The 24,407-nt window shown below is 41.4% G+C and overlaps 2 protein-coding genes across 3 annotated transcripts; both read left to right on the forward strand.

The window, feature by feature from the left end:
* The first annotated feature begins 1,891 nt into the window (after nucleotides 1-1,891).
* Nucleotides 1,892-6,319, forward strand: LOC112900927. Its single transcript, XM_025969697.1, has 8 exons — nucleotides 1,892-2,205; nucleotides 3,683-3,847; nucleotides 3,987-4,049; nucleotides 4,178-4,244; nucleotides 4,335-4,435; nucleotides 5,000-5,044; nucleotides 5,162-5,623; nucleotides 5,845-6,319. Exons 2-8 carry the CDS (start codon nucleotides 3,716-3,718, stop codon nucleotides 6,013-6,015), a joined length of 1,041 nt encoding a protein of 346 aa, XP_025825482.1. The 5' UTR covers nucleotides 1,892-2,205; nucleotides 3,683-3,715; the 3' UTR covers nucleotides 6,016-6,319.
* Nucleotides 6,320-7,088: 769 nt separating this feature from the next.
* On the forward strand, nucleotides 7,089-23,067 carry LOC112900926 (eIF-2-alpha kinase GCN2). 2 transcript variants are annotated; one of them, XM_025969695.1, is made up of 31 exons: nucleotides 7,090-7,357; nucleotides 8,118-8,189; nucleotides 8,275-8,334; nucleotides 8,424-8,529; nucleotides 9,242-9,346; nucleotides 9,539-9,991; nucleotides 10,887-11,018; nucleotides 11,097-11,183; nucleotides 11,276-11,362; nucleotides 11,475-11,571; nucleotides 14,147-14,264; nucleotides 14,779-14,833; nucleotides 14,931-15,097; nucleotides 15,584-15,771; nucleotides 16,422-16,570; nucleotides 16,828-17,077; nucleotides 17,580-17,838; nucleotides 17,992-18,088; nucleotides 19,032-19,112; nucleotides 19,246-19,302; nucleotides 19,466-19,597; nucleotides 19,672-19,758; nucleotides 20,166-20,274; nucleotides 20,364-20,500; nucleotides 20,853-20,957; nucleotides 21,229-21,329; nucleotides 21,446-21,548; nucleotides 21,639-21,761; nucleotides 22,260-22,403; nucleotides 22,514-22,537; nucleotides 22,745-23,067. In XM_025969695.1, exons 1-29 carry the CDS (start codon nucleotides 7,239-7,241, stop codon nucleotides 22,386-22,388), a joined length of 3,765 nt encoding a protein of 1,254 aa, XP_025825480.1. In that variant the 5' UTR covers nucleotides 7,090-7,238; the 3' UTR covers nucleotides 22,389-22,403; nucleotides 22,514-22,537; nucleotides 22,745-23,067. The 2 variants fall into 2 exon arrangements, with proteins under 2 accessions (XP_025825481.1, XP_025825480.1); XM_025969696.1 differs by having other exon boundaries at nucleotides 7,089-7,357; nucleotides 16,422-16,537; nucleotides 22,514-23,067.
* Nucleotides 23,068-24,407: the final 1,340 nt, after the last annotated feature.

A 24,407-nucleotide genomic window follows, 5' to 3' on the forward strand; every position in this document is an offset into this window, starting at 1 on the left:
GAAAGGAGTGGAAAAAAAATTGCGCGCGTTTTGATGCGTCTTTTCCTACGGCTGCTGTCAGCCGTTGAGTTTTTGGGAAGTTTCGAAGCAAGAGAAGATGTATGCTTGGACGTTTTCTTATAACGGCGCGTACTAGGTTGAGCTAGGTGTGCGTGTATTTCTTGCTTGTTTGACCCTGACTCGGCACTGTTGCTTGTGCGTTGAAGCTGCGGGCTTAATTTGACCAAACCGGGTGCACCCCGTGACAGATATGCAGTGAAAACCGTAGTAGTATTTTGTCTCGAAGAAAAACTATGGTAAAATTTCGTATTTGGAGACGTGCAAAATCATGAGTAAGAGGTAACCAGACATCATCCGGCCCTGATAGGCTGTCCCAGCAGCTGGTGCACCGTGCGCGCGTCCTCGGCAGCACAGCTTCCGCTTCTTCAATCTCGGCGCTCGTGCGCACGGGCCGTACGCGCGCTGTGGTTACGGCATCGTCGTGTGCACGCGTGACGAGCGGTGAAGTTGTTTGTTCAAAGCCAGGCCATGGCTTCGTTCCTTCATCGACGTCGATCGAGCCACACGGATGTGGTGGGAGTGGACCGGCGGCAGATACATTAGCATCCGTGCGTACAGTATGCAGGCGCAGGGCGACCAGATCCGGGTGGAGAGGTAGTCGAGCTCGAGCTGCAGCTAGCTCAGCTCGTGGCACACCCTGTCTTATTCTCTCCCGGCCGTGCGTGCGCCCTAGCTTGACGATCGATATGATTTTCTGCTGGTGTCTTTGCCGCGCTGGACTTATTATAGTAGTATTTTCTTAACTGCAGTTTTGACATTCGACTATTTATTTGGTCGCTTCTTCGCTACGCATCGGAAGGCAAGTCCTCGTGTCTACTTGGCATTACCATGGGCGAGGACGGCAGCGTGCAAAAGTCAACAGAGAGGGCTGAAAGGGGAGATCAGGATCGATGCATCTTTGCAATTGCAAAGGATCATCGCACGCGCAAGCGCGCACGGGGCACCTAACGGCTCCCCAATTAACGTGTTAATCTGGGCGTGGGCCTTCAGCCACACGTGGCCAGTTTCTCTCCCGGCGTATTTTAATCATCGCATCTTTTCCTCGATCCAACCACGTTTCATTCATCACATGGTCATGGTGGTGGCTTGGCTCCCATTCAGACTATCGCCGGAAGTACGGCCGGATCATCTGTGCAGATTGTAGTTTAGTCCCGACACGCAGATCATTCGCGCAGCATTTTGCACGCATCAGCTGGGCACCGACCATCCACGGCTGGGCCAGCGCTTTCTGTTCTTACAAATATATAGCATTGTTGACTTCTTATTCAAACTTAACCATCAATATCTATTTAATAGAGTAGTTAGATAAGTAAAACGAGTACCACCGTGTTTATCATCAAAAGTAATTTAAATTTAGCTCGTGGATTTATCTATTTATATAAATTTTGATAGAAAAGATGAATAGTCAAACGAATGAAAAAAGTTCAGTTATCATATATTTCAAAACGGAGATAATACTAAGAAAACTGAGACGCACGGCTGGCTGCTGCATCCGGGGCATGTCGGTGGCCGGCCTGGCCGTCTGCCGGGGTCTCCCGACCGAACGGCGACGACCACGACTCCATCTCCAGCAGCTGACCCAAGCGAGCCACCGGCCGCCGGCCCGCCACATTTCGGAGCAGACAACCGAGTACCAGCAGCAGAAGCCAGAGCAGCCGCTCGCGCACATCCGGAAGCGACCCTCGGGATTCACACCCTCCCCCGCACGGCGCGGTATATTCCACACGGAGCTCCACTGCCACTCAAGCCAGTCAACCACCACCTCCCCGGGGCAGTCCGGTAATTGCGCAGGTGGACGAAAAGAAAGAAAAGGAAAAAATACCCCGACACTTGTCGCCGGTGGAGGAGTAATGAGTAGCCATGGCTGCAGAAGCGGCGAAACTTCTCCCCCACCTTCTCCCCCGCGCCGCGCGTATATATATGCACACACACCACGCCCACCTCGCTCCAGTCCAGACGTGGCGGTTTGACTTTCTGACCGGGGAATCGGGGGCGGACGGAGGCGCGTCCCTTTGAGGAAGAGGAGACGGACGGGAGGGGGATCTTCACTGGAGAATTCGGAGGTTGATTCTTGGAGGCGGAAGGGCGTGTCAAGAGGAAGCGCGTCTTTTCTGGATTCTCCCCGCTCGGGCTCCGACCGAGGAGGTAATCTCTCCGTCCGTCTCGGCGCCGGCTCCAGCTACCTGGAGCTTCGATTCTTTGGGGAATTTCGTGGTGATTTTGGACGGGGCGGTAAAATCTGGTTGTCGTCAGGTACGGGTTCAAGGTTTTGAGGGGGGAAAGGAGGGTTCTTCTTGGAGGTTTCCCTGTGGTACTTCGGGCATTTGGCTTGATTCGCACTCCTCTGTGTGTGTGTGTGTGTGTGTGTGTGTTTATTTACGGTGTGATCTGAAGAATACTGTCTGGATTATTTGAGAAGTTAGCTTCTTACTGAGGATTGAAGGTACTAGTCTGTGGATTTGGGTTTTGAGAAGCCTTTTTGCCCCTTTCTGGTTGGTCTCCGCTGTTTTTTTTTGTTTGTTCGGGCGGCTTCAGAGTGTGGTAACCTGTAGAATTGACTTTGATGCGGAGAAGCTGCGAGCTTAGTTCGAGTTGCAGGATTCCAGTTTTTTGATTCACGGTTTAGTATCAGAATTGTGCTAGCATATAAGCAAAATATGATTAGATTTAGTTCGTAATTGGTAGAAGTTTCAGTTTTCGAGAAGAAATTGTAGAAAAGAGGTAGCTTTGTAGATGTTTTTGTTGATTTTGTGCGTGCGGTCCATTTGTATTGGGCAATCATGCGCCTTTTCTTTCTGGCTTTGTCCTCATTGGAGTCTCTAGAAGACGACAGATTTCCGTGAAAAGTTGTAAATTTTTCAGATTTCCCCTAGTGTGGACGATGATTATGATTTATTTGTGGGAAAGATGGTAGAATACTTTTGCAATCGGGTACTTTTGCAGATTTGGAGGTTGCGTAGTTACCACATGGATTTTCAATGACAACGTTAGCTTCTGTGGCCTTCCCAGTTATGTTTTAAATTTTAAAGGTACTAAAAAAAGGTGTCAGATTCAGTTGCCCAATAGGGAAGTTCCATTCTGTTTTGTGTGCCCAGTCAGAGTACCAGTGATTTGGGTGGTCCTTGAGAGTAGCTGGTCCGACTATGAGTTAGCACAGAACATAGAGCCTCCCTTTTATCTGTTATTGTTATTGTTGTAATAATTTGGCATCTGTGAGTTTCGAGTAAGGAGTATAATTTTATTTTGTGTTACACGCTACTCTAGATTTAACGTGGAGATTGTGGATTCCGTTAGCATTTATTATGACAATGGATATAATGAATACAAAAAACGTGCTAAATTCTTCTTTTCAGTTCTTTTTAATTCTGTCTTGTACACCTTTTATTGTTATTGAAACAGTTCTGCTCAACTTCACGAACTCACTGTAGCAAACAATGTAGGTAACATTTTCTTCAGATTTAGTAAATGTATGGAGATTAGGGGTCAGGGGAGTGGCCAGCTTCCTCAGAAGTATATGTTTCCATGTTGTAGCATTGTGATTCTTCGTGTGATTTCATTTATAGTAGCTAAGTGTTCAGTTTTTATTCAATGTAAACTTAAACATGGTTCTTTTTCCTTTCAGCTTTGTTAACAGCGGATATTAAAAGGTAGCACAATGAAGGCACCGTCTCTACTGGTTCAGTGTTTCCCTGGCTTGCTTCCCAGCAAGACCACTAGTTGTGTGCCAATTGTATCTGAGAAAGATCTGCAGCTACCATCACCAGCTGTTGAAATTATCCCTTCAAAGGTACACCCTATCAGTCCAACTTGATTCATTCATATTTTAGACTCCCAAAGGAGATATCTTTCGTTTTCTGCAGAAGTTCTGTTGATTCTTAAACTGTTTTCATGAATAACAGAAACAGTGTTCTTTCAACTTTTTTCAGAGTGCCCATCCTTACAAATATGCTGGTGAGAAGGTCGATGTGCAAGGTCTTGATATCTTCAAGGTTAGCAGTGAATACAAATTCGCTATTTGATATGTTGGAAATACATTTTGTTTGGTAATTCTTCAAAGACTAATGCAATTGGAAATAATCTTCTATTTCTCAATATGTTTATGTTTCTGTTTTTTCAGGGGAAGGTTAGTGTAGCGGATATGATAGCCTTTTCACCTTCTGATGTAGCATCAACAAAATATGATGGTAACCATCTATTAAATGAGCTTGCAAGGTTTTCTCCCCTATATTAATTTATTCTAAATATAGAAACTCGCTGTATTTGTCTTTTCACAGGAACTCTGAAATATTGGGAGAGTTCAATCACTCTTGTCAACATTCTTAAAAATGAGATCCGTGATGGACAGTTGAGCTTCAGGGGGAAGCGGATTCTAGAGGTAACTCCTGCAAGAAATCTTGCTTCTTTAGGCAGTTATTTCATCTAGTTGGTTCTCTGTACAGACTCGTTTGGTTTCTATTCCTCCTTTTTGTGACATCCCGACCCAGGACAATTTGAGCCCGCTAGTGGCCCATGTGTGACTGTGTGAGTGGCATGGCATGTGTGGGAAGTTGTCCCACCCAACATATAAACCTAAGTGCCAAGTGCATTTCAACCCCCGGATTAACCCTTTTACGCAAGCGAGGACGAAAGCGTAAGCAGGGTTGGTGCGAGTGCGTGTTTTACTCAGCGTGCGAGTAGGATTGAGCCATATTTAGGGCTGGCCGGCTGGGGCATTACACTTTTGCTTCCATAGAAGTAGAATGTTTGGTAGAGTTCGATAATCTGGATTTATGCGAAATGGTAGTGCTAGGCCCTTTGGTTCTTCAAGCTTCACTTTTATCCACTAAATGTAGCTGCTAAGTTAGGGCTCTTGAGTAGTCTTAGAATTTCAGCTTGGATACATTTAAAAAGATTCTGTGACCACTTCTTGATTATCCTTTTCTTTTGACAATTAATGCAGCTCGGATGTGGATCTGGTCTGTCTGGCATTTTTGCCTGCTTGAAGGTGCGTTATATTTCCATTGCTTATGATAATAGTCTAATAATAGGGTATGCTTGTTTCAAATTGATTTTACATTCTTTCAGTTAGCAATGGCCTGACTTGCTTAAATTCTACTTGCAGGGTGCATCCACAGTGCACTTTCAGGACATAAATGCAGAAACCATACGGTGCAGAACAATACCCAATGTTCTTGCAAATCTTGAGCAAGCACGGGACAGACAGAACAGACCATCAGAGAGCCCCGTTACACCATCTAGGCAACTGTTGGCTCCCAATGTGCATTTCTATGCTGGGGAGTGGGATGAACTCCCTACAGTTCTCTCAGTTGTGCAGGCACCTGCAGCACCAACAAACCTTAGCTTCTCTGAGGATGACTTTATGGATGGCTGCAGTAGTCATGACGGGAGCAGTATAGTTGGTCATGACTACTGCCCCAGGCGATCTAGGAAGCTTTCTGGTAGCCGTGCATGGGAGAGGGCTAGTGAGACTGACCAAGCAGATGGCGGCTATGATGTAATTTTAATTTCTGATGTCCCCTATGCTGTGAACTCTCTGAAGAAGCTCTATGCCCTTATTTCAAAGGTCAGTTCCTTATTAGCCATGTCAGGTCCTGCATTTGTTATATATTTCCCCATGCTTCTAGTTGAAATTGTGATGGAGCACGACATTTGAAGCTTCTTAGGTTCTTTCATTGATCAGCACCGTAGATGCTGATATAAAGTATTTTCAGTAACAGTTTTTCCCCTTTCATCTGGTATGTTGATTTTGGTTCTGGTGTCTAACTTTGCATTTTGTTCTTGCAGTGCCTACGTCCTCCATATGGAGTCTTGTACGTGGCTTCGAAGAAGAACTTGGTCGGCTCCAATGGTGGCGCGAGGCAACTTCGAGCTCTGATGGAAGAGGAAGGTGTTCTTGGTGGTCACTTCTTAACTGAGTTGTCTGACAGGGAGATATGGAAGTTCTTTTTCAAGTGAGCAAATCCAGAAAGTGGAAGGAGGAAATACTTTTAAAACACATTTTTTTGGTTTCTATCCGCAGTAATGTACATATGGCAAAGCATAGTTCCATTAATTCTTTGGTAGTAGATTGAAAGAATTTGAAAAAAGTATGTGTAGTTGAGCTTGCTCAAGTTTCGGAAACATTCATGTTCTGTAGATCTGTAATGTCGTTATATTAAGTGCAGAAGGCAACTGTATGTCTGTAGTGACCTTTTGTATACCGGATTTATGATGGTGGCGATTCAGTCAGATCATATATTAGAATTTTATTTTTCACAAATTGCCCTGTCTTCCTGAGGATGTGTACACTGTTGTGAGTTGGTATTTATCTTGATCCGGGGCTCCGTGCACCTTAGTGAAATTATGTTCTAGTACAAGTTTTCAGCTTGTTAGGAGACTCGAATCGTCTAATATTATGAGGTTCATGTTAAGAAAATAGTGCGGAAATGTGGGTTTCAAAATAATCCGTACACTTATATGAAATTCATATGTCCAAAACAAATTCCAGAGTGGTTTCAGAGAAACTTGAGCTGAAAATCTTTTGAAATTCTTAAATCAAATCACTCTAGGTCTGTAATCCAATAGATAAAATGCAGCACAACTGCACAAGGCATCTCTGCAGAATAGCTTTAAGCTCCCATAGAAATTTACAGAAGAGTTAAGGTTTTAAAAATAAAATTGTTCCCGATATTTTCAGAGTCAGCTTTTGTTTCAGCTGAGGGCTTGAAATCTCACGAACCATTTCGTCGCGTGCACGGAAGTGCCCGTGACCAGCAGTAAGCTAGTAACAGCAGCAGTGAGCCAGTGACCACAAGTGACAAGCCTTTACTGTAGTGTAGTAGAAAATGTGCCGCCGGTGGCCGCCGGCTCGCGATCATTGACGTCACGTGCTCATCCGCAGCCACGAGAAAACCCCCCGAAAAATCTCGCCGGCTTCGCCGCCATCACCAGCAGGCAGCAGCCGCCCCGGGCCCCACTCGACAGTCGTGTTGGACTCGAAGTCGACGCGCCCCCACCCATCCCAAACCCACCCCGGCAAAACCGCGCCTTCTTCCGCCCGACGCCACGCCCCGCCAGGCGCCAGCGCAGATCTCCGCGCTTCACACCCATCGCCTTCCGCCTCCGCTGCCGTTTGCTTCCGGCGGGCGAGGGCGACGCCCGCCGCGACGCGCCCGCTCGCGCTCCGGCCGGCTTGACCGATGGGGCATAGCTCGAGGAAGAAGAAGAAGCGGGGCGCGGCAGGGCGCAAGGCCGCCAAGGACCACGCCGCGCAGCACGAGGGCGACCAGACCGCCCTCGACGAGGAGCTCACCGCCCTGTAAGTCACGCGGCCGCCTTGGGCGTTCACCGATTCTCTCGCCCTGTCGCCGCGTGGCGTTCCGCATTCTTGCCGTCCCCTTTCTATGAGCGTACTTGAATCGCCCTGCTGTTCATGATGCATGATTCACATTCGTTGCTGATTGCTTCAGTGCCGCGTATCGATCACTGTCTGTGGCCTCCCCACATTGTCTCATATTTCAGTATTACTGTTCTTCGTTTCATTGATAATACAGCTCTGCTTATGTAGAGTGTTGCCGTTTCGCCTGTTCCAAAACTGTTGCCATTGACGCTGAGTAGAATGTAAATTTCATTTCGTTTGTTCAGTTGGTGAGGAGTTAAACCTGTAGGCTCGGTGCCCAAGCTCAATTTGTTATCGCTTTCCAACCTTTTGTGCTGCTGAATAGTTTTGACGATGGCTCTTGGTTAATACTCTCATCATCTTTTTACTATCTCCTAGTGATTGGTAGATTTGAACTGTCGTCTTTTGGGTATAGTTGAGTATTCTTGTTTAAATTGGACATTGTGTATTGTCTACATGGGCATTAATAGCAGAAACTCTTGCTGTCTCGGATTTGTATTTTAGAGCTTGAAGTGGGACTGAATAACTGATTTACTAATAAACCAAACAATGACCGGTTCATTTTGCGTAATGTCAAATAAAATCATTCAGAGTTTTGCTCTACGATCTAGTCAGTACCCCTTCATTAACCCTTTTCTGTTTGTATGTTCTCTGCACGTTGTGGTACTACATCAATTAGGACTTCAATTTTAGGGGAGGACTTCAAAGTAAAATCAGAATCACCTCAGACCCGACTTAACATATGTATCAGGTATTTTCTAAGGCACATACCTATGGATTTTCTAATATTGATATTTAACAACTGACGTCTTGTTACCACTGAATAACTTAAACAGGCCTTATTCTGATGGCATGGGCTTTGAAGATCTAAATGTTTCAGCTATTCTCGATGTAATGTAAGTGCCTTCCTCTAAGCTATTACGGCATTACCTATACTTGTTTGTTATTTGCAGTGACAGACATTTACCTCTTGATTAAAATATAGATGCTTTCCTGGTTACCCCCACAAGTGTCCGAAGTTGCGTGTTGTACCTGAAAAAAACTTGTCTAAAGAAGATGCAGATCGGCTACTTTCACTTCTTGTTGATCAGGTATATTTGATTTCACCTGACCGTATTACTTATTTGATTTTCATTGAACTCTGTTTGTATTGAAACTGTTATGCTGCGAAATTATAAGAAGAGTTCAGGCTATGTGTATGCATCCTTTTGCGAAGTGTTAGGTGTAGACCGTAGACTGTAGCAAGGCAGCTTCTACTCCATATATGGGAAAGTGCTGAAGTTTTTTATGCTCGCTTTGTTTGTGTGTGAAATAATTGTCCAATTATCACTTTACATTTTATGAAGGTGCAAATACATTTTTTTCTTGAATATGCAGGATTGTGTATCATGTCATTAAAGAAGAAAAATATGGTACAGAACCAGTTCAAACCATTACAAACTTGCATAGGACGCGCCACGTACTAATTAAAAACATGACCAACAGAAACCTAGCAGTGTTAAAACAAACCCTAAGAACAGTTCTGACACAAGGAGACTCTCTGTTGAAAACACACCCATTGCGGTTCTTCCTCATTTCCCAAGCGACAAGAATTATGAAGATGCAAGTGCAATTTTCTAGTATGTCCGTCAAGAGAATCAGAAATATTAAGGGTTTTTTTTTCATCTGGCATTGTACTTCAAAATTATTAATTGCACAATATCTTACTAAATTGAACTTTTGCTTTCCCTTAGCATGACCAATTATGATTATTGCTTTTTCCCTAGTACACCCTTGACTCATGTATCACCATCTGTTGTTTAGGCAAACATTTATTCCCGAGAAGGGCGTGTTATGATTTTTGATTTGTTTGAGGCTGCTCAAGAGTTTCTGTCAGAGATTACTGCCACTCATGTTTCAGCGAGCACTGTAAGTCAGTTTTCTCGTGGCCTTTGTTTTTGTTGTATGCATAGTGAAACTAGCGATGAAAGTTCTAGTCTTTTAGCTGTTTTGAATTATTTGTGATGCATCATTTGTACTGAACCTTTTTCATTTTCATGATATTATTTCATATGTTGCTCTTGGATCATGACTGAGGTTTCTTGCTATCTGATGTTGTAGTGCTTGGGTTCGAGCTCAACTACTGATGTAGATGTGAAAGTTAGCCTTGACGGTGATCCCCACCCTGGAATCTCTTACATATATACCTCCTTTGATCTGTACAGTCAGTTATATGATGATACTAGTTGGAGTCGACAAGGTCCAGATCTGACAATGGATAGTAGCAGGAAAAATTCTGGCTCTCAAGTCAAATCTAATGTTAGAAGCAAGAGGAAAACAATAATTGAAAAGTCTTATGTCTCAGCTGATAAGGCTTATCATGCAAAGAGCTCATCTGGTGATAAAGCTGAACAGCAACGTGCCGCAAAGCATGGTGTCATACAGGAGGCAGCTCCGAATTTACATGTTGTGGCAGAGGAAACTGAAAATGATAGCAAAACTTTGTCTACAAGCAATGCAGGAAATACATCAGATAGTCCAGAAAGGTGTTCGAGCAGTCTACATGAGCCTGAGGTAATAATTCAGAACTTCTGCAGGTTCATTCTGTTTTATTGTATTTCGTAAATCAACTATGGCATCACATTTCTATAAGAGTAAAGTGCACCCAGTGTCCTTAAAACTTTTCCTGGATTCTCATATAGGTACATGACCTCTCAAAATGAGCATCTGTGTCCTTAAACTTTTTAAGTGGTTCATCCCAAGTGAGAATTCAGGTCCACAATTGGACCTCTAGAGTGAACCACCTGAAAAGTTTAAGGACTCAGATGCTCACTCTGATAGTTTATGAACCTAGGAGAATCTGGGAAAAGTTTAAGGACCCTAGGTGTATTTTACTTCTCCTATATATTTACAAAGAAAAAAGAAGGGAAAATTTAGCCTTAGGGTCACACAAGGATTAGCCTATTATGAGAATACTGTTATTTTAGATAGGAGGAAACCATCTATATACCGACTTGTATGTCAATTATAGATTTATTTTTGCCAAGAGTTGTTAATTATCCTCCCCTTGAATTTGAATTCTTTGTTATTGCTTTTATTTGTGATGGAGCTTTTTAAATTGTTATGTTCTACTATCAATTTTACTTGTTGATGTGTTTGTCTTGACACACTTGACTGATTTGCACTGGCATGCCTTTTTTGTGGAACATGTGGAGTGGTCTCAAGTCTCAACATATGTATCATTCTGACTGAATAAAATTCTTGTGTGTCTGCTTCGCAATTTGGTATATTGCCATGCTAATCAATTTGTGACCATGTCTTTCGAGGTCACACCATGTAATTTGTACTATTGCTTCTTCTTTACTTTTTTGAATATTTACCTTACTTTTAGTAGCCTGTCTACAATTGATTTAAGTAGATAAGGTTATGATTCATCCTAATCTTACTGCATATTGATCAATACTGGTAGGACGCTGACCTTGCAGATGAAGCTTGGAATGAAGAAGATTGTGATTCAGACTTTAGCTCCTCAAATGGTTCATCTTATGTTTCAGACATGTTAGATGATGCTTCAAGGAATAAGCAGAGGGATTTAATTATGGTAATTTTTTTTTCACAACACCCTCTTTGAGTGACATTTTCTCCTTAATTACTGAACCTTGTTTAGTATCTTAATTAGGTACACCTCCTTCGGATAGCCTGCGCGTCTAAGGATTCTCTTTCAGCTGCTTTGCCAGCAATATCATCAGAACTATGCAACATAGGGGTGCATATAGTTTTTGTCTTTATGTTGCTCTTTATTTCCTTTCGTCACCACTCCAACTGAATGATATATCTTTTCTTTGTTGCATTAACCAGGTTCTTTCTGAGTGGGCTAAGAATTTAATATCCGAATCTCCTGCTGTTTTTGGGGAAACATTCAGTCATGTTTTCGGGCAACAAATAGTAAGTCACACCTGTGTTATCTTCTACTAATTCATGATTTACACCTACCAATATAATCTAGTATTGATCATCTCTAATTGTTACCTGGCTTTCTGATGGCATTCACAAATAGATCTCTTCAGAGTGCTCTTTGTTTTGGAGAGCTGATAATTCATCATCTAGGCCGAATTCCCGTTATTTGAATGATTTTGAGGAGCTCCGTTCACTTGGTGAGTATCTTGTTCCCATCGGTAATGTTTTATTGTGTAATTCAGGATGTATCAGTTACAAAGTTCCAGAAGAATTTGTCTGTTGGTGTTTCTTTGAATTAGTGCTTTCTGTGATTAAACAAAGGAAGTATAAATACCCTCTGTTCCTAAAAATCTCCGAAAATAAATGTTATACTAGGATATTGGTCATCAAAATCACTTTCATATGATCGTAGTATTTTCATAATTTTAAAACAAAATTGTTTAATGGACAAAAATGCATCTTGAAGACCACAAAAGGAAGAGAATGTTGTCTATTTGGGAATAGAGGGAGATGTATTTTATAAAAAGTATGAAAGTTGATTTGAACTAGAATAAATGCATGCACAGTTGTGACTTGTGGCACAATGACGCTGATGGGCTTGGTGTACTATGTCTCTGTTGGATCTTGTCCTGAGATGCCCACTCTTATGTTTACTAGGTAATTAGCACCAGCAGACCTAACGATAAACCCCTTGCTCGATTGTTGTCAATCATTGAAATTGGTCTTTTCTTTTTTTTTACTACTATTATTATATATAAAAAAGAAAAGGCCAATTTCAATGATTGACAACAATCGAGCAAGGGGTTTTTAACCTAATTTTCCGGTCAAACAAGATGCCGGAGGAATGGAGGAGAAGTATATTAGTACCGATCTTCAAGAACAAGGGAGATGTTCAAAGTTGTACTAACTACCGGGGGATTAAGCTGATGAGCCATACGATGAAGCTTTGGGAGAGGGTTGTCGAGCATCGCCTAAGAAGATTGATAAGGGTGACCCAAAACCAGTTTGGGTTCATGCCTGGGAGGTCGACCATGGAGGCGATTTTCTTAGTACGACAGTTGATGGGGAGATATAGAGAGGAGAAGAAGGACTTACATATGGTCTTTTTTGACCTAGAGAAGGCGTATGACAAAGTACCGAGAGACGTCATGTGGTGGGCTTTGGAAAAACACAAAGTCCCAACTAAGTATATTACCCTCATCAAGGATATGTACAAGGATGCGATGACTTGTGTTCGAACATGTGATGGCGATACCAGTGACTTTCCAATTAAAATAGGACTACATCAAGGGTCAGCATTGAGCCCTTATCTATTTGCTTTGGTGATGGATGAGGTCACAAGGGACATACAGGGTTATATCCCTTGGTGTATGCTCTTTGCTGATGATGTGGTGCTAGTTGACGAGAGTAGGGCAGGGGTTAATATGAAGTTAGAGCTGTGGAGACACACGTTAGAGTCGAGGGGGTTCAGACTGAGTAGGACCAAGACCGAGTATATGATGTGCGACTTTAGCCCGACTAGGCATGAGGATGGGGATGTTAGCCTCGAAGGTTAAGTGGTGGCCAAGAAGGATACTTTTCGGTATTTAGGATCAATGCTTCAGAAAGATGGAGACATTGATGAAGATGTTAGGCATAGAATTTCAGCCGGTTGGTTGAAGTGGCGGCAGGCTTCTGGCGTCCTCTGTGACAAGAAGGTGCCACAGAGGCTAAAAGGTAAGTTCTATAGAACGGCGATTCGCCCGGCGATGCTATACGGTGCTGAATGTTGGCCTACAAAAAGGCGACATGTCCAGCAACTGAGTGTAGCAGAGATGCGTATGCTGCGTTGGTTCTGCGGGCATACAAGAAGGGATAAGAGTCCGGAACGAAGAGATTCGAGATAGAGTCGGGGTGGCACCTATCGAGGAGAAGTTGATTCAACATCGGTTGAGATGGTTTGGACATGTACAACGGAGGCCTCCCGAGGCGCCGGTGCGTAGTGGAGTTTTAAAGCGGGATGATAATGTAAAGAGAGGTAGAGGTAGACCTAGACTAACTTGGGACGAGATGGTTAAGAGAGACCTTAAGGAGTGGAATATTGCTAAGGAATTAGCTATGGATAGGAGCGCCTGGAGATTAGTAATTAACGTACCTGAACTGTGACCTTTGTTACTTTTTGTTTAACCCCTAACTCTTCCTTTGGCTTGTGCCCTTTTTGTGTTTCTTATTCTTGTTTTCTGTGGGTTTCATCTCTAGCCTACCCCAACTTGCTTGGGACAAAAGGCTAAGTTGTTGTTGTTGTATTATTATATATAGGCCTTCTGTTACTAGCTCTTGGCCCAAAGGTACGTAGCCAACTCTAGGTTAACCAGGTGACTAGAGCCAACAATTTTTTTGTAGCCCCCCTTCTTTGTGAATCATTGTAGTGTGGGTTGGTGATGTGCCACTGTTTTATGTGTGATAATTGGTATTCGTTATGAATATGTTTTATATTAAATTCTGCGGTTGCTCATGGTAGTGGATAGATACTATGGCGGAACTAGAAATGGTCTTTGGCCTCGGCTGAGCACGTTAATCATGGCTGGGTCCATGTTATTTTGAATTCTTACAGTAAACTTCAATGGAACAGGTTTTTGGGCTTACACCCCTGGAGGCCCAATGCCCAGGGTGTGGCTCCTACCTGAGTAATGATAAGGTCTCACCTTTAGTACTAAATTGTATGAGTTGCAGTTTAACCGTCTGCGTGTATTTTCATCGATTAGCATGACTCTTAAGATATCATCTGTACAGGTCAGGGGGGCTTTGGTCGTGTTGCATTATGCAAAAACAAGCTAGATGGACGGCAATATGCTGTAAAAAAGATACGCCTGAAGGATAGAAGTCCTCAAGTGAATGAGAAGATTTTAAGGTTTGTATATATTCAATTGAGTTCTATTTGTCAGAAACGGGTTTTTGCTCTATGCAGTTGTTGCATCCTTTCTATGTTCATGTTTGGGGATCATCTTGATGGTGCAAGCAATGTAAAAGATCACTTCTAATTTCTATCAGTCAACTTCTTTTTTTTGGAGTATATTATGCATCTTTTACATGCATTTCTATTTATTTGGCTTGGACAAGTCAATTCAACTACGCCATTGGTTAGAACATGTAAATTCATGCCACTTCTGCAATTCTCGTAATGAGCCAGTTAGGCATTAGCTGACCAATAGGTATGTTCGATATTATTGCCGGCATTGTGCCTCCCTATAGATTGTAGGAATTGTTACAATCAATGAGGTTTACAAATATAGTATTCACTCATCTGTAACTCATGTGGATGTGGTCCTCTTTTTTTTTTACTTTTCTTTTTAAGGAGTTTGCTCCAGCACATCTGTTAAGGCCTTTTTGATGTTTCTCATTAATATTTTTTGCAAGGTACTCAGAGAGGTAGCCACACTCTCACGATTGCAACATCAACATATCGTCCGTTATTACCAGGTGATCATCTCCGCAGATTTTATTGCTTCAAAAAGTAATTATTTTACTCAACATTTTGTGTGGGCCAATTCTGACACAACTGTCATTGAGATGCCAGGCATGGGTTGAAACTGAATATGGTCATCGTAATATTTTGAATGCTGGTGGGTCCCGCACTGCTGAGAGTTCTATCTTTAGTTATGACGACATCAGCCTATCGGATGCAGGTGGTGGAAATAAGCAGGAATCCACATACTTGTACATCCAAATGGAGTATTGTCCTAGGTGTGTTTCATTATGCAGCTATGCACTAAGTAAAGTTGTGCTGCTGGCCTCTTCACCATTTTTTATTTTGTGTTATCTTTGTTGAGAAACTCCTGATACTTGAGCCGTGTATTAAAATTTTATTATAATTTATCAAGGTACACTACACTGATACCTTTGAAAAGATCTCACTCTTCTTAATAATATTAAGAATTCTCTTGTAATATGGGATTTTATTGTCATTTCCTTCAATCATTTTTTTGGTTTGCCGGATCAGAAATGTGTTCTAAAAAGAATTGGACGGTGCATGTTGAATAGTTAGTTAATATTTGCAGGGATATAATTTTGAAGGGTTCTCATGGGCCTGGTAATTTGAATTATTGGAACTTCAGGCAGTGTGATCTTTCTTTCTGCATTTTCAGTCATTGAATGCCATTCTACAGTAAGATATAGATTATAATTATTCTGTATCTAACTTTTTTGGACTATTCTACTGTTTTTTAAAAGGACCCTGCGACAGGATTTTGAGACATACAGTTCATCTTTTGATGTTGACCATGCATGGCACCTATTTCGACAAATTGTGGAAGGTCTAGCTCATGTCCATAGTCAAGGAATCATACACCGTGACCTGACTCCAAGCAACATATTTTTTGATGTTCGCAATGATATTAAAATTGGGGATTTTGGTCTAGGTATGTACAGTACGTGATGATATCCAGAACTGGCATATCTTTTCAATCTGGTTTTGTTTTTATTCTTATTTTCAGTACTATGTACCAATAAACAAAAAATCATTTTGTGTTGTATAAAAATGCAATTGTTGCTGATATTTTATTTCTTCTTTTGAGTGATATCTTTTAATATCATATATGTAAAATCATATAGGTATGTTAATATATTTTTTGTCATATTGTGTTGCTGATATCATGTAGTATTCTTTTTTATTTTATTTTACCTGATAGCTTAGAAAGTGTTCTTTAAATATGAAGTTTTAAGATGAAACCTATAAGCTTCTATGGTATGAGTCATATAGAATGAAATGCTGTTGTCACTATTTCCTTGTTTCATGTGGTATTGGCAACCACAATTATATAGTTCTCAATGCACATGCCTGTTGAGTAGAGACTGTGGCCAGTATGGTCATATGGAGTTTCCATCTTCAGTTGTTTCTTTTTAGTATATTGGCAATTAAATTGTCAAAGGAATACACTGTTCTAGCCTGTGATGTTTCAGCTGCCAGTTCTTTACTTTGTAATCATGGTTACTTGCACTTCTCTAAAAGCGATTGCAAAAAAAAAAAGAAAAAAATCTCAGCTGAAAATATTTTTGTCATTGTTGTCAGCCAAATTTCTGAAGCTGGAGCAGCTAGATCATGACCAATATCTTCCTACTGAGGCAATGGGTGTTTCAATGGATGGAACTGGTCAAGTTGGTACCTATTTTTATACTGCACCTGAGGTAGAGCAGAAATGGCCACAGATAAATGAAAAGGTTATAACAAATTCTTTGGTATTTTTTTGCTTAAAAAATGAACAAAAAACATCTAGTTGTGAAATGTGGTTGGTCTGCCCTACTGGATGTGTTTTAGTATTTGTTTTTCCTTTTGTGATGTTTCCCCGTTGTGGGCAAAATATTTGCTTATTCTTGAAATGAATTCAGAGCTCCTTGTCTCCTACCCATGGTTTTAAACATTTGTTAATATGATGATATTTCCTTCTAATGTGGTTCTTATTTATGTCAATTGTCAGGTTGACATGTACAGTTTGGGAGTTATATTCTTTGAGCTTTGGCATCCATTTGCCACAGCGATGGAAAGGCATCTTGTTCTTTCTGATCTTAAGCAGAAGGGAGATCTTCCAAAATCATGGGCAGCGCAATTTCCTGCCCAGTTAAACCTGTTAAGACGCTTACTGTCTCCAAGCCCATCTGACCGTCCATCTGCTGTTGAGGTCTTGCAAAGTGAACTGCCTCCTCGGATGGAAGACGAATGGCTAAATGGTAAGCCATTAACTTTTCTGCATTAATATTAGTTCATTATCACCGAAAGAACAGGTTATGATTTGATTGTTGATTGAAATTGATGCCTGCTAAAAAAATTTGGGTTGATGAATTTTAGGTTTCTGCTCTTTCACATGGCCTGCTGCCTATGTATAAGAGGCCTACTTGTCTGCTATATTAGGCACCTGTGATGTGCTCTATCCTTGTTGTTTGTGAGTTGATTTGGCTGCTCATATGCAGACCGTGTGTCCACTATATTTATTGAATGAATTGGTATGTTTGACACTTAGACTCCATTTATCTAGAATTTAAACCTAATCTTTGAAGCTTTTTTTTTTAAATAGACTCTGCAAATACCATTAAATTCATATATTTGAAGTGCTGGCTGGAGCCACACTAGCCTTCTCTGTCATATACATCTCTGAGCCTGGCCCTATAATTGAAGTGCCAATTGCATCTGTTTGACGGATTTATGCTCACTACTTTTTGGCCATTGGTACAGATGTGCTTAGAATGATACAGACACCAGAGGACACATATGTTTATGACCGTGTTATATCTACAATATTTAATGAGGACAGGCTGATTGCCAAAACGCAATGCCAGCATGAAAGCAGCAAAAAGTCCACTGCTAACACTGATAACAGTGAACTTTTGGATACTATCATTGAGGTTGCCAAGGAGGTGTTCAAGCGACATTGTGCTAAAAGGTTCCAAATATCTCCCTTGCATACTTTGGAAGGAAATTTTACTGAAAATAGGTATGATATTTCCAGACCACTTAAATGTCTCATGTTTTGTTTGGTGTAATAGCTGATGGATATTTGTTCTAAGAGAGAAACCGACAAGTGATCCCTGTATTTTTTTACTAATACTCTGCACTGAAATTGATGCTATTGTCTCCAATTTTCTAGGGAAAAGACAGTGAAAATCTTAACTCAAGGAGGAGAGATGCTAGAACTTTGCTATGAACTGCGAACACCATTTGTTATGTCAATTGTTGGTAATCAGGTCTGTGACAAGTTGGTGTCCTTTTTGTGCTTTCACTTGTCTGAATGTGTATGCTTTTATTTTGTCTTTTTATATCTCATGCATGCATATTCTGGGTTTTAGATTAATTTGACTCGTTACCTTTTTTCTTACAAAATAGTTTAGTTGTTAGATGGGACATGTTTCAACTATGAACTACCTCTATTTTCTTTTTACTTGTCATTTTGGACACTGATAGTCTGTAGTACTACCTTCGTTCCAAGATGTAGATCGTTTAAATTTTTTTTAAGTCAAACATTTCTATCTTTGACCAAGTTTATATAAGATATATTAACATCTAAAATACAAATAAATGCACTAAAGACATTTCATGGTGTATTTAACAAAACTTATTTGATGATGTAGATGTTTGTGCGCTTTTCTTTAAACTTGGTCAAAGTTAGAGAAGTTTGACTTAGAAAAAAATAAAACTACTTGCATTTTGGGATGGAGGGAGTATATAAATGTACTAGAAAAAAAATCAAGTGAATTTCTTGGAAATCGGTTGTATTTTTGCGGTCAAAAGTTGAGACATGGCTTCACAGTACAAGTAAATGAGAACAGAAGTACTCAACTTCATGTGTATTTATTAGTTGATGGTGAATATAGTACTACCCTACTTGTAGATTGTGCACTGACTGCTTTTTGTGTCCGTGGCCTGAAACAAATATTCTAGAAGTTGGCGTAATTTTTGTTTTTGACCGAAAAGAGCAGTAAATTTGAATGTGCATGTTGTGTCACCGCATTTGCTAGTTCAACTTCTAAGGGAGTTAATACTGTAGTGGATCATGGGAAAAATCAATTTGATCGTGGCCAGGTCAAGTAGCCATCTGTCAAGTCACTGTTCGGATTTTTTGGAAGCATATGACACCTCTTTGCTTTCTTTCTTTTTTCTCTCCCTGCTTACTCACAAATTCATCCGCAGACATCATCATTCAAGCGTTATGAAATATCATGGGTTCATAGAAGAGCTGTTGGCCATTCAAGTCCTTATCGTTTTCTTCAGGTACATGCTTTAAATAGACGGGATTGCCATTTAGACAAACATTTTTTGAAGTTAGCACCCTTCATTTTCTACTCTTTTGCTCACAAAATAAGTGAAGAAATCCTTCTCAAAGATAATGCTGATGTCCTGTTAGGGGGATTTTGACATTATTGGCGGTGCTTCACCAATACCAGAGGCTGAAATCATTAAGGTAGCATATCTCCACGTGACAAGCTGTCCATGTTCTTGCTATGATACTTTTTATTATTTAGCTTTTGTTTTTTTAAGAAAATCATTTGAAGAGGCAAAAATATCTTGGAAAAATAGTAAAAATGGACTTTTGTGTTGTCATAACTGTTTCTTTGTGATGATAGGTGGCTTTGGACCTTGGGACCCGTTTTTATGATCCCAAGGCACTAGTCATACGTCTGAATCATGGCAAACTTGCTGAAGCAATTTGCTCCTGGGCAGGAGTTCCTCAGGAACAAAGACAAAATGTTGCTGAGGTTTGATATTCTGCCTTACCTGTTTCTGAAACTTTTGCGATGATATGAGCTGATACTTTCTTTTCTGTTTTCAGTTTCTGTCTTCAACTCTTGTTCAATATTGGCCAAATAAGGCTGACCGCAAGTCACAGTGGAGTTTGATTAGGGGGCAACTATTGCAGGTATAAGAAGCATTTACATAGTGATACCAAACAATGCAATTTCAGAGGAGTAGCTTCATAACTTTTCTTCCACTTTATAAGAGCATCTTTGATAGCACAATGTGGAACCTGCAATTCACACTTGGATTCGTAGAAAAATTTGTCATCTGTGTTACATTGTGTCTCCTTGGATAAATGAGCTTGCTTCTCCACACCCAACCAATCTTATTCAGAAAAGCCCAACCAAAAGATTCGATTTGAACCTGTAGAACTGTGCTGCTGTGGTTATAAATGCTTTTTACTGGGATCTTTTTGTTCTATTTAAGTGATTGTGCTATTATTATTATGGAGGTGAACATCATTTAAAGAAAACTTAGCATTTCAGCAAATAGTTCTGATGACGTGGGCTGGTTTATTGAATGCTCCAGGATCTTCGACTGTCTGAAGAAGTTGTTGAGAAGCTACATAAAGCAGATCAGCGGTTTTGTGGCTCTGCAGATCAAGTACTTGCTAGATTAAGAGGAACCCTGTTCTATGGTAGTTTTTCTTTAATCTTTTTTTCGTTAGCTGCTTAGATCTAGGGGCTGGAATATTTAATTGTCGTTACTGTGAATTTCTTGCTGTAGATAAATCTGCTTGCAAGGCTCTTGATGATCTATCTGCACTTCTGAAATGTTTGAGAGTATGGTTGGCAGAAGAACCAGTTACTATTGATGTACTCATGCCTCCCTCAGAATGTTACTATACATATTTGTTTTTCCAGGTGAAGTATTACAACCTTGCATCTTCAGATTTTTTTTTCACTCCAAATTTTTACTGTTCATTTTACAGTGTACACTTTATCTCAGGAGAGAACCCTATTTTATTCCTCATCATGAAAGTTAACTATACCATTCTAATGCAATGTTTATTCCTTGACTTTGTTAATTGATGACAAAGATAGTTGAAAAGAACAGAAAACAAGATATTGCACTTGGAATGCTAGTTGAGTCATGAAATAATAGGTCATATGTCAATTGTGCTAAGCATTTCATTAGTGTTCGTGCTTTGCTCCTTCAAAATTTTACGTATTTCTTCTTGATATGGCACATGCAATTAACCCCATCTGGACACAGATATACTCAAAAGAAGGTAATCATGGACCAAGTTTCCACGAAAAGTTGCTGGCAGTTGGTGGACGATATGATTGGTTGATGGAACAAGCCTGGGATAAGGCACATGTAAGTTGTACTTGATGCCTCCTGTATGCTAAAGGAGATACCTTGAATGCATCTATTGTAACGAATAACTACATGCAGATGGCACAAAATCCTAGATTGCTTACTGTACAGCGACCTCTTTCAGATGCTATATATTGTCCCATATCTGCCCATGGGAGTTAAATTATTGTTGTTGTTGCCACAAATACATTTCATTTAACGAAAGGAAAAATAGAGAAATAATGTCCACTGATTTCAGTCTTTCTAATTGTATTTGATGTGACCTGTACAGAAATCCAAACCCCCAGGTGCTGTTGGTGTGAGCATCGCACTTGAGAAATTCCTTCCTAACAATCCTTCATCTGATCTGGGGCTGCCAAGGTTATTGTCCAGGTGATCATAGATACTTCTGAATTACACATCCCTCTCCGGTGTCATTGATTCTTTTACTCCCAAATAATATCTGTGATCTATGCTCTAAAAACTAAAATAAGTTCTGTGGCGTTCAGGATTGAACCTAGCATCAGTGTACTTGTGTGTTCAAGGGGTGGTGGCGGTCTGTTAAATGAGCGCATGGAACTTGTTGCAGAACTTTGGAAAGCTAACATAAAGGTGGGTTCTAAAAGTATTACTGGCAAGGATCAGAGAGGAGAGTGAAGTTATTATGATTATGACCACTGCTGATAGATTTACTATTTTCAGGCTCAGTTTGTTCCTCAGGAAGACCCAAGTCTGCAAGAACAGTATGAATATGCCAGTGATCATGACATAAAATGCCTGGTATTTATCACGGAATCAGGTCTCTCACAAACAGATCTCGTGAAGGTAAATACATTAAAAGTTGGACTGCTAGGGACTGTACCTTGCTTTTATCCAACTGCTTTGCATTTTATTTGCTTCTGTGTCGTGTGTTTGTGCTGTGATTGTGAGTATGAACTTTTAAAGCATTTTAAATATGCCTATATGTCAATTGTAGCTTCTACTTTCTAGTTAGCAAAACTTGTCTAGTATGTTGAGCTTATAGGACCAGTTTCCAGAGCACTGAATTCATTTGCTTTTAAAACTAAGATTAATGATCAAATTGCCAGTTGTATCAAATATTAGCACAATTCATGTGTTGTTGCTGTTATTCTAATGTGAAAATTAGAATCAGAGACTACCTTATGAAAGAGTGAACTCTTTGAGATACATAAAAATGTGATTATTCAGAAATTAAAATCAAAGAAACCAGCTGTTTGGTTATTGCTCTAGAAACCTTCAGTAACTATTCTAAGTGCAGAGGAAGCACTGATCAACTCTCCTTTTTTGGCGTCTATGGCGCAGGTTCGGCATCTTGATTTTAAAAGGGAGAAGGATGTTAAAAGAGAGGAACTTATAAAGTTCTTGTCTGATGCAATATGTTCACAATTCAAAAATCCTACTATCTGGAGCCTTACCAGTGGCCCTCTTTAGTCATTTTGTGTTCAGGTTTGTTCCATAGCATCAAAAAATGCGTAACTTTTTGACTACCTTGTTTGTGTAGAATTTTTGTGCATCTTATATTAATTTCCATTATGTTTCAATTCCATTCTTTTCAGAATGAGCCAAATTTGTGGCTTCTGGTGTCTCTTAAACTTCCAGGTGAGAGCAGCGTTTTCTGTTCAAACATTGTCCAGGCACACCACAATCATGCATTCTGGCTTCCATGCAAAAACGGTAAGGCATGGCTCTCTGCAGTCTTGTCTGCTCTTCCATGGGCCGAGGGCCAACGTTACACCCTGTGGCCTCAACCGGAGATGTGCATTGATTGGCCGACTGGTGTGATCCTGGTTGAACTTTTTGAGGACCAATGTCATGCAAGGTTGCTTCAAAATACAAGGTGGCAGGTAGTTGGTGCAATTCTGCAATTTTGGGGTTATTGGATAGATGGAGAGTTTGCTCCTGCAAAGGTGCACGGTATCCCTGGTAATAGCACAATTGTGTGTGTGATTAATTTTCAATAGGATTGCCTTGTACTTAGTCCGTTTTGCTGTAGCCCATGTACATTCTTGGTTTTCTCAAAAAAAAATGCACATGACACATCTCTCTCCCTTTTTTTTGAGACATGTGATATATCTTGTTGTCTTAAAATGAATAGGGGGAATCTCAACAATCTCTATGACAACTTGCTCATTTCTTTCTCCATCTCTCTCTCCTCTCCATTGAAAAAGATGTATACATCTGAGAAATGTTCTCTACTACCTGATTCGTGCTGCATAATCTCGTCGGCAGATTAAACGAGCGCGTGACGCCACCAGCCCAGACTCAGCTATGAACTTGTGAAGCCGGCATCGACGGCTGCGTGCCCACAGAAATCTTCCCAGGCCGCACGCCGGAGCCTCGGCTTCTCGTCCCCGTGCCCAGCGCGTGCCAAATAAACCTCCCTCCGCCAAAGTCGACGCGTCGCAGAGAACCCCAGCCTCCAAATTCCGACTGCTTATTTGCCATTTGGTCGGCGGCTACCGGCTCCGGCAGCCGCTTGATGCCGCTTTGATGGGCAGGCACCGCTTGGAGGGGTCCTTGTTTTAATCCTGGCCTGCACGTACAATTCCTTTGTGTCCAATTTCTGTGCGCTTTTCTTTCAAAAAAAAATCTGTGCGCTTTTGGAGTGACCGGTGACTTTTGACATCATCCACACTGCACTCCAGTGACACGCGACTGCAGAGGAGGAGGACAAGGCGACCCACTTCTCACGGACCTGCTGCTGCTGCTGCTGCTTTGCTTTACACGGTGACTTGTGTAGGATCTGGCCTGGCTGGCTGCACGGCTGTTACTGCACACGCATGACGTGGAGTGGAGGGCGACGACGAGATGCAATTGGACAGCCAGGCCGACCTAATCGAACACTCCTGCTTACATGTGGGTGGATGGATGGATATCATACCCATCTAATCACCGGCATGCTGGGTGCGCCACAGGCTTCCAGCGAGCAAAACTTCCTCACTTCCCTTTTCTTAAAAAAAAAGGATAAAATCATTTCTCTTTGCGATCGCTGACGGTAGCCAAGGTCAGATGGCATTGTTTTCTCTCTTCTTTTTTCCTGCAGCTATCCTGCTGAGAGTGAGAGGGGCTCTACCGTCTACTGATCTGGCCACGAAATGCTTGGCTGCAGAGTCTGCAAAGCGAACAGGTAGACGTCTGATTTGACCGCAGCCCCTCTTTGACCGGCTAATCACCGTCCACGCGCAACTTACCCGGCTTCCTACTTTGCTTAGCGCTTGAGTTCTCTCGCGGGACACACGGCACTACGGCAGGTTGCGCGTCCGGCTGCTGGATAGAACCGGAGGGGAAATGCGAGCAACTGACCGGAAAGAACTCGCTGAAACCCCGCGTAGCGTTCGGTTTCGGATGACGACATCGCCTCGCAGAGCTTTAGGGTTCACGGCTGGTGTGATTCTTGAACTAACTCGAGATGAAACAGGATGGGTGAAGTAAAAGAGAAAGGAAAAAGGA

Source organism: Panicum hallii, chromosome 7 (assembly GCF_002211085.1).
Source record: "Panicum hallii strain FIL2 chromosome 7, PHallii_v3.1, whole genome shotgun sequence".
In the NCBI taxonomy this organism is placed as follows: Eukaryota; Viridiplantae; Streptophyta; class Magnoliopsida; order Poales; family Poaceae; genus Panicum; species Panicum hallii.

What these genes read in the sequence shown, in the direction of transcription:
- LOC112900926 (XM_025969695.1), top strand. Translation starts at nt 7,239, where the DNA reads ATGGGGCATAGCTCGAGGAAGAAGAAGAAGCGGGGCGCGGCAGGGCGC. An exon ending in AGCAGAGGGATTTAATTATG is followed by an intron (nt 11,019 to 11,096) that starts GTAATTTTTTTT and finishes TATCTTAATTAG; the next exon opens with GTACACCTCCTTCGGATAGC. An exon ending in CACAAACAGATCTCGTGAAG is followed by an intron (nt 21,762 to 22,259) that starts GTAAATACATTA and finishes TCTATGGCGCAG; the next exon opens with GTTCGGCATCTTGATTTTAA.
- LOC112900927 (XM_025969697.1), top strand. Translation starts at nt 3,716, where the DNA reads ATGAAGGCACCGTCTCTACTGGTTCAGTGTTTCCCTGGCTTGCTTCCC. An exon ending in TTGAAATTATCCCTTCAAAG is followed by an intron (nt 3,848 to 3,986) that starts GTACACCCTATC and finishes AACTTTTTTCAG; the next exon opens with AGTGCCCATCCTTACAAATA. An exon ending in GCATTTTTGCCTGCTTGAAG is followed by an intron (nt 5,045 to 5,161) that starts GTGCGTTATATT and finishes TTCTACTTGCAG; the next exon opens with GGTGCATCCACAGTGCACTT.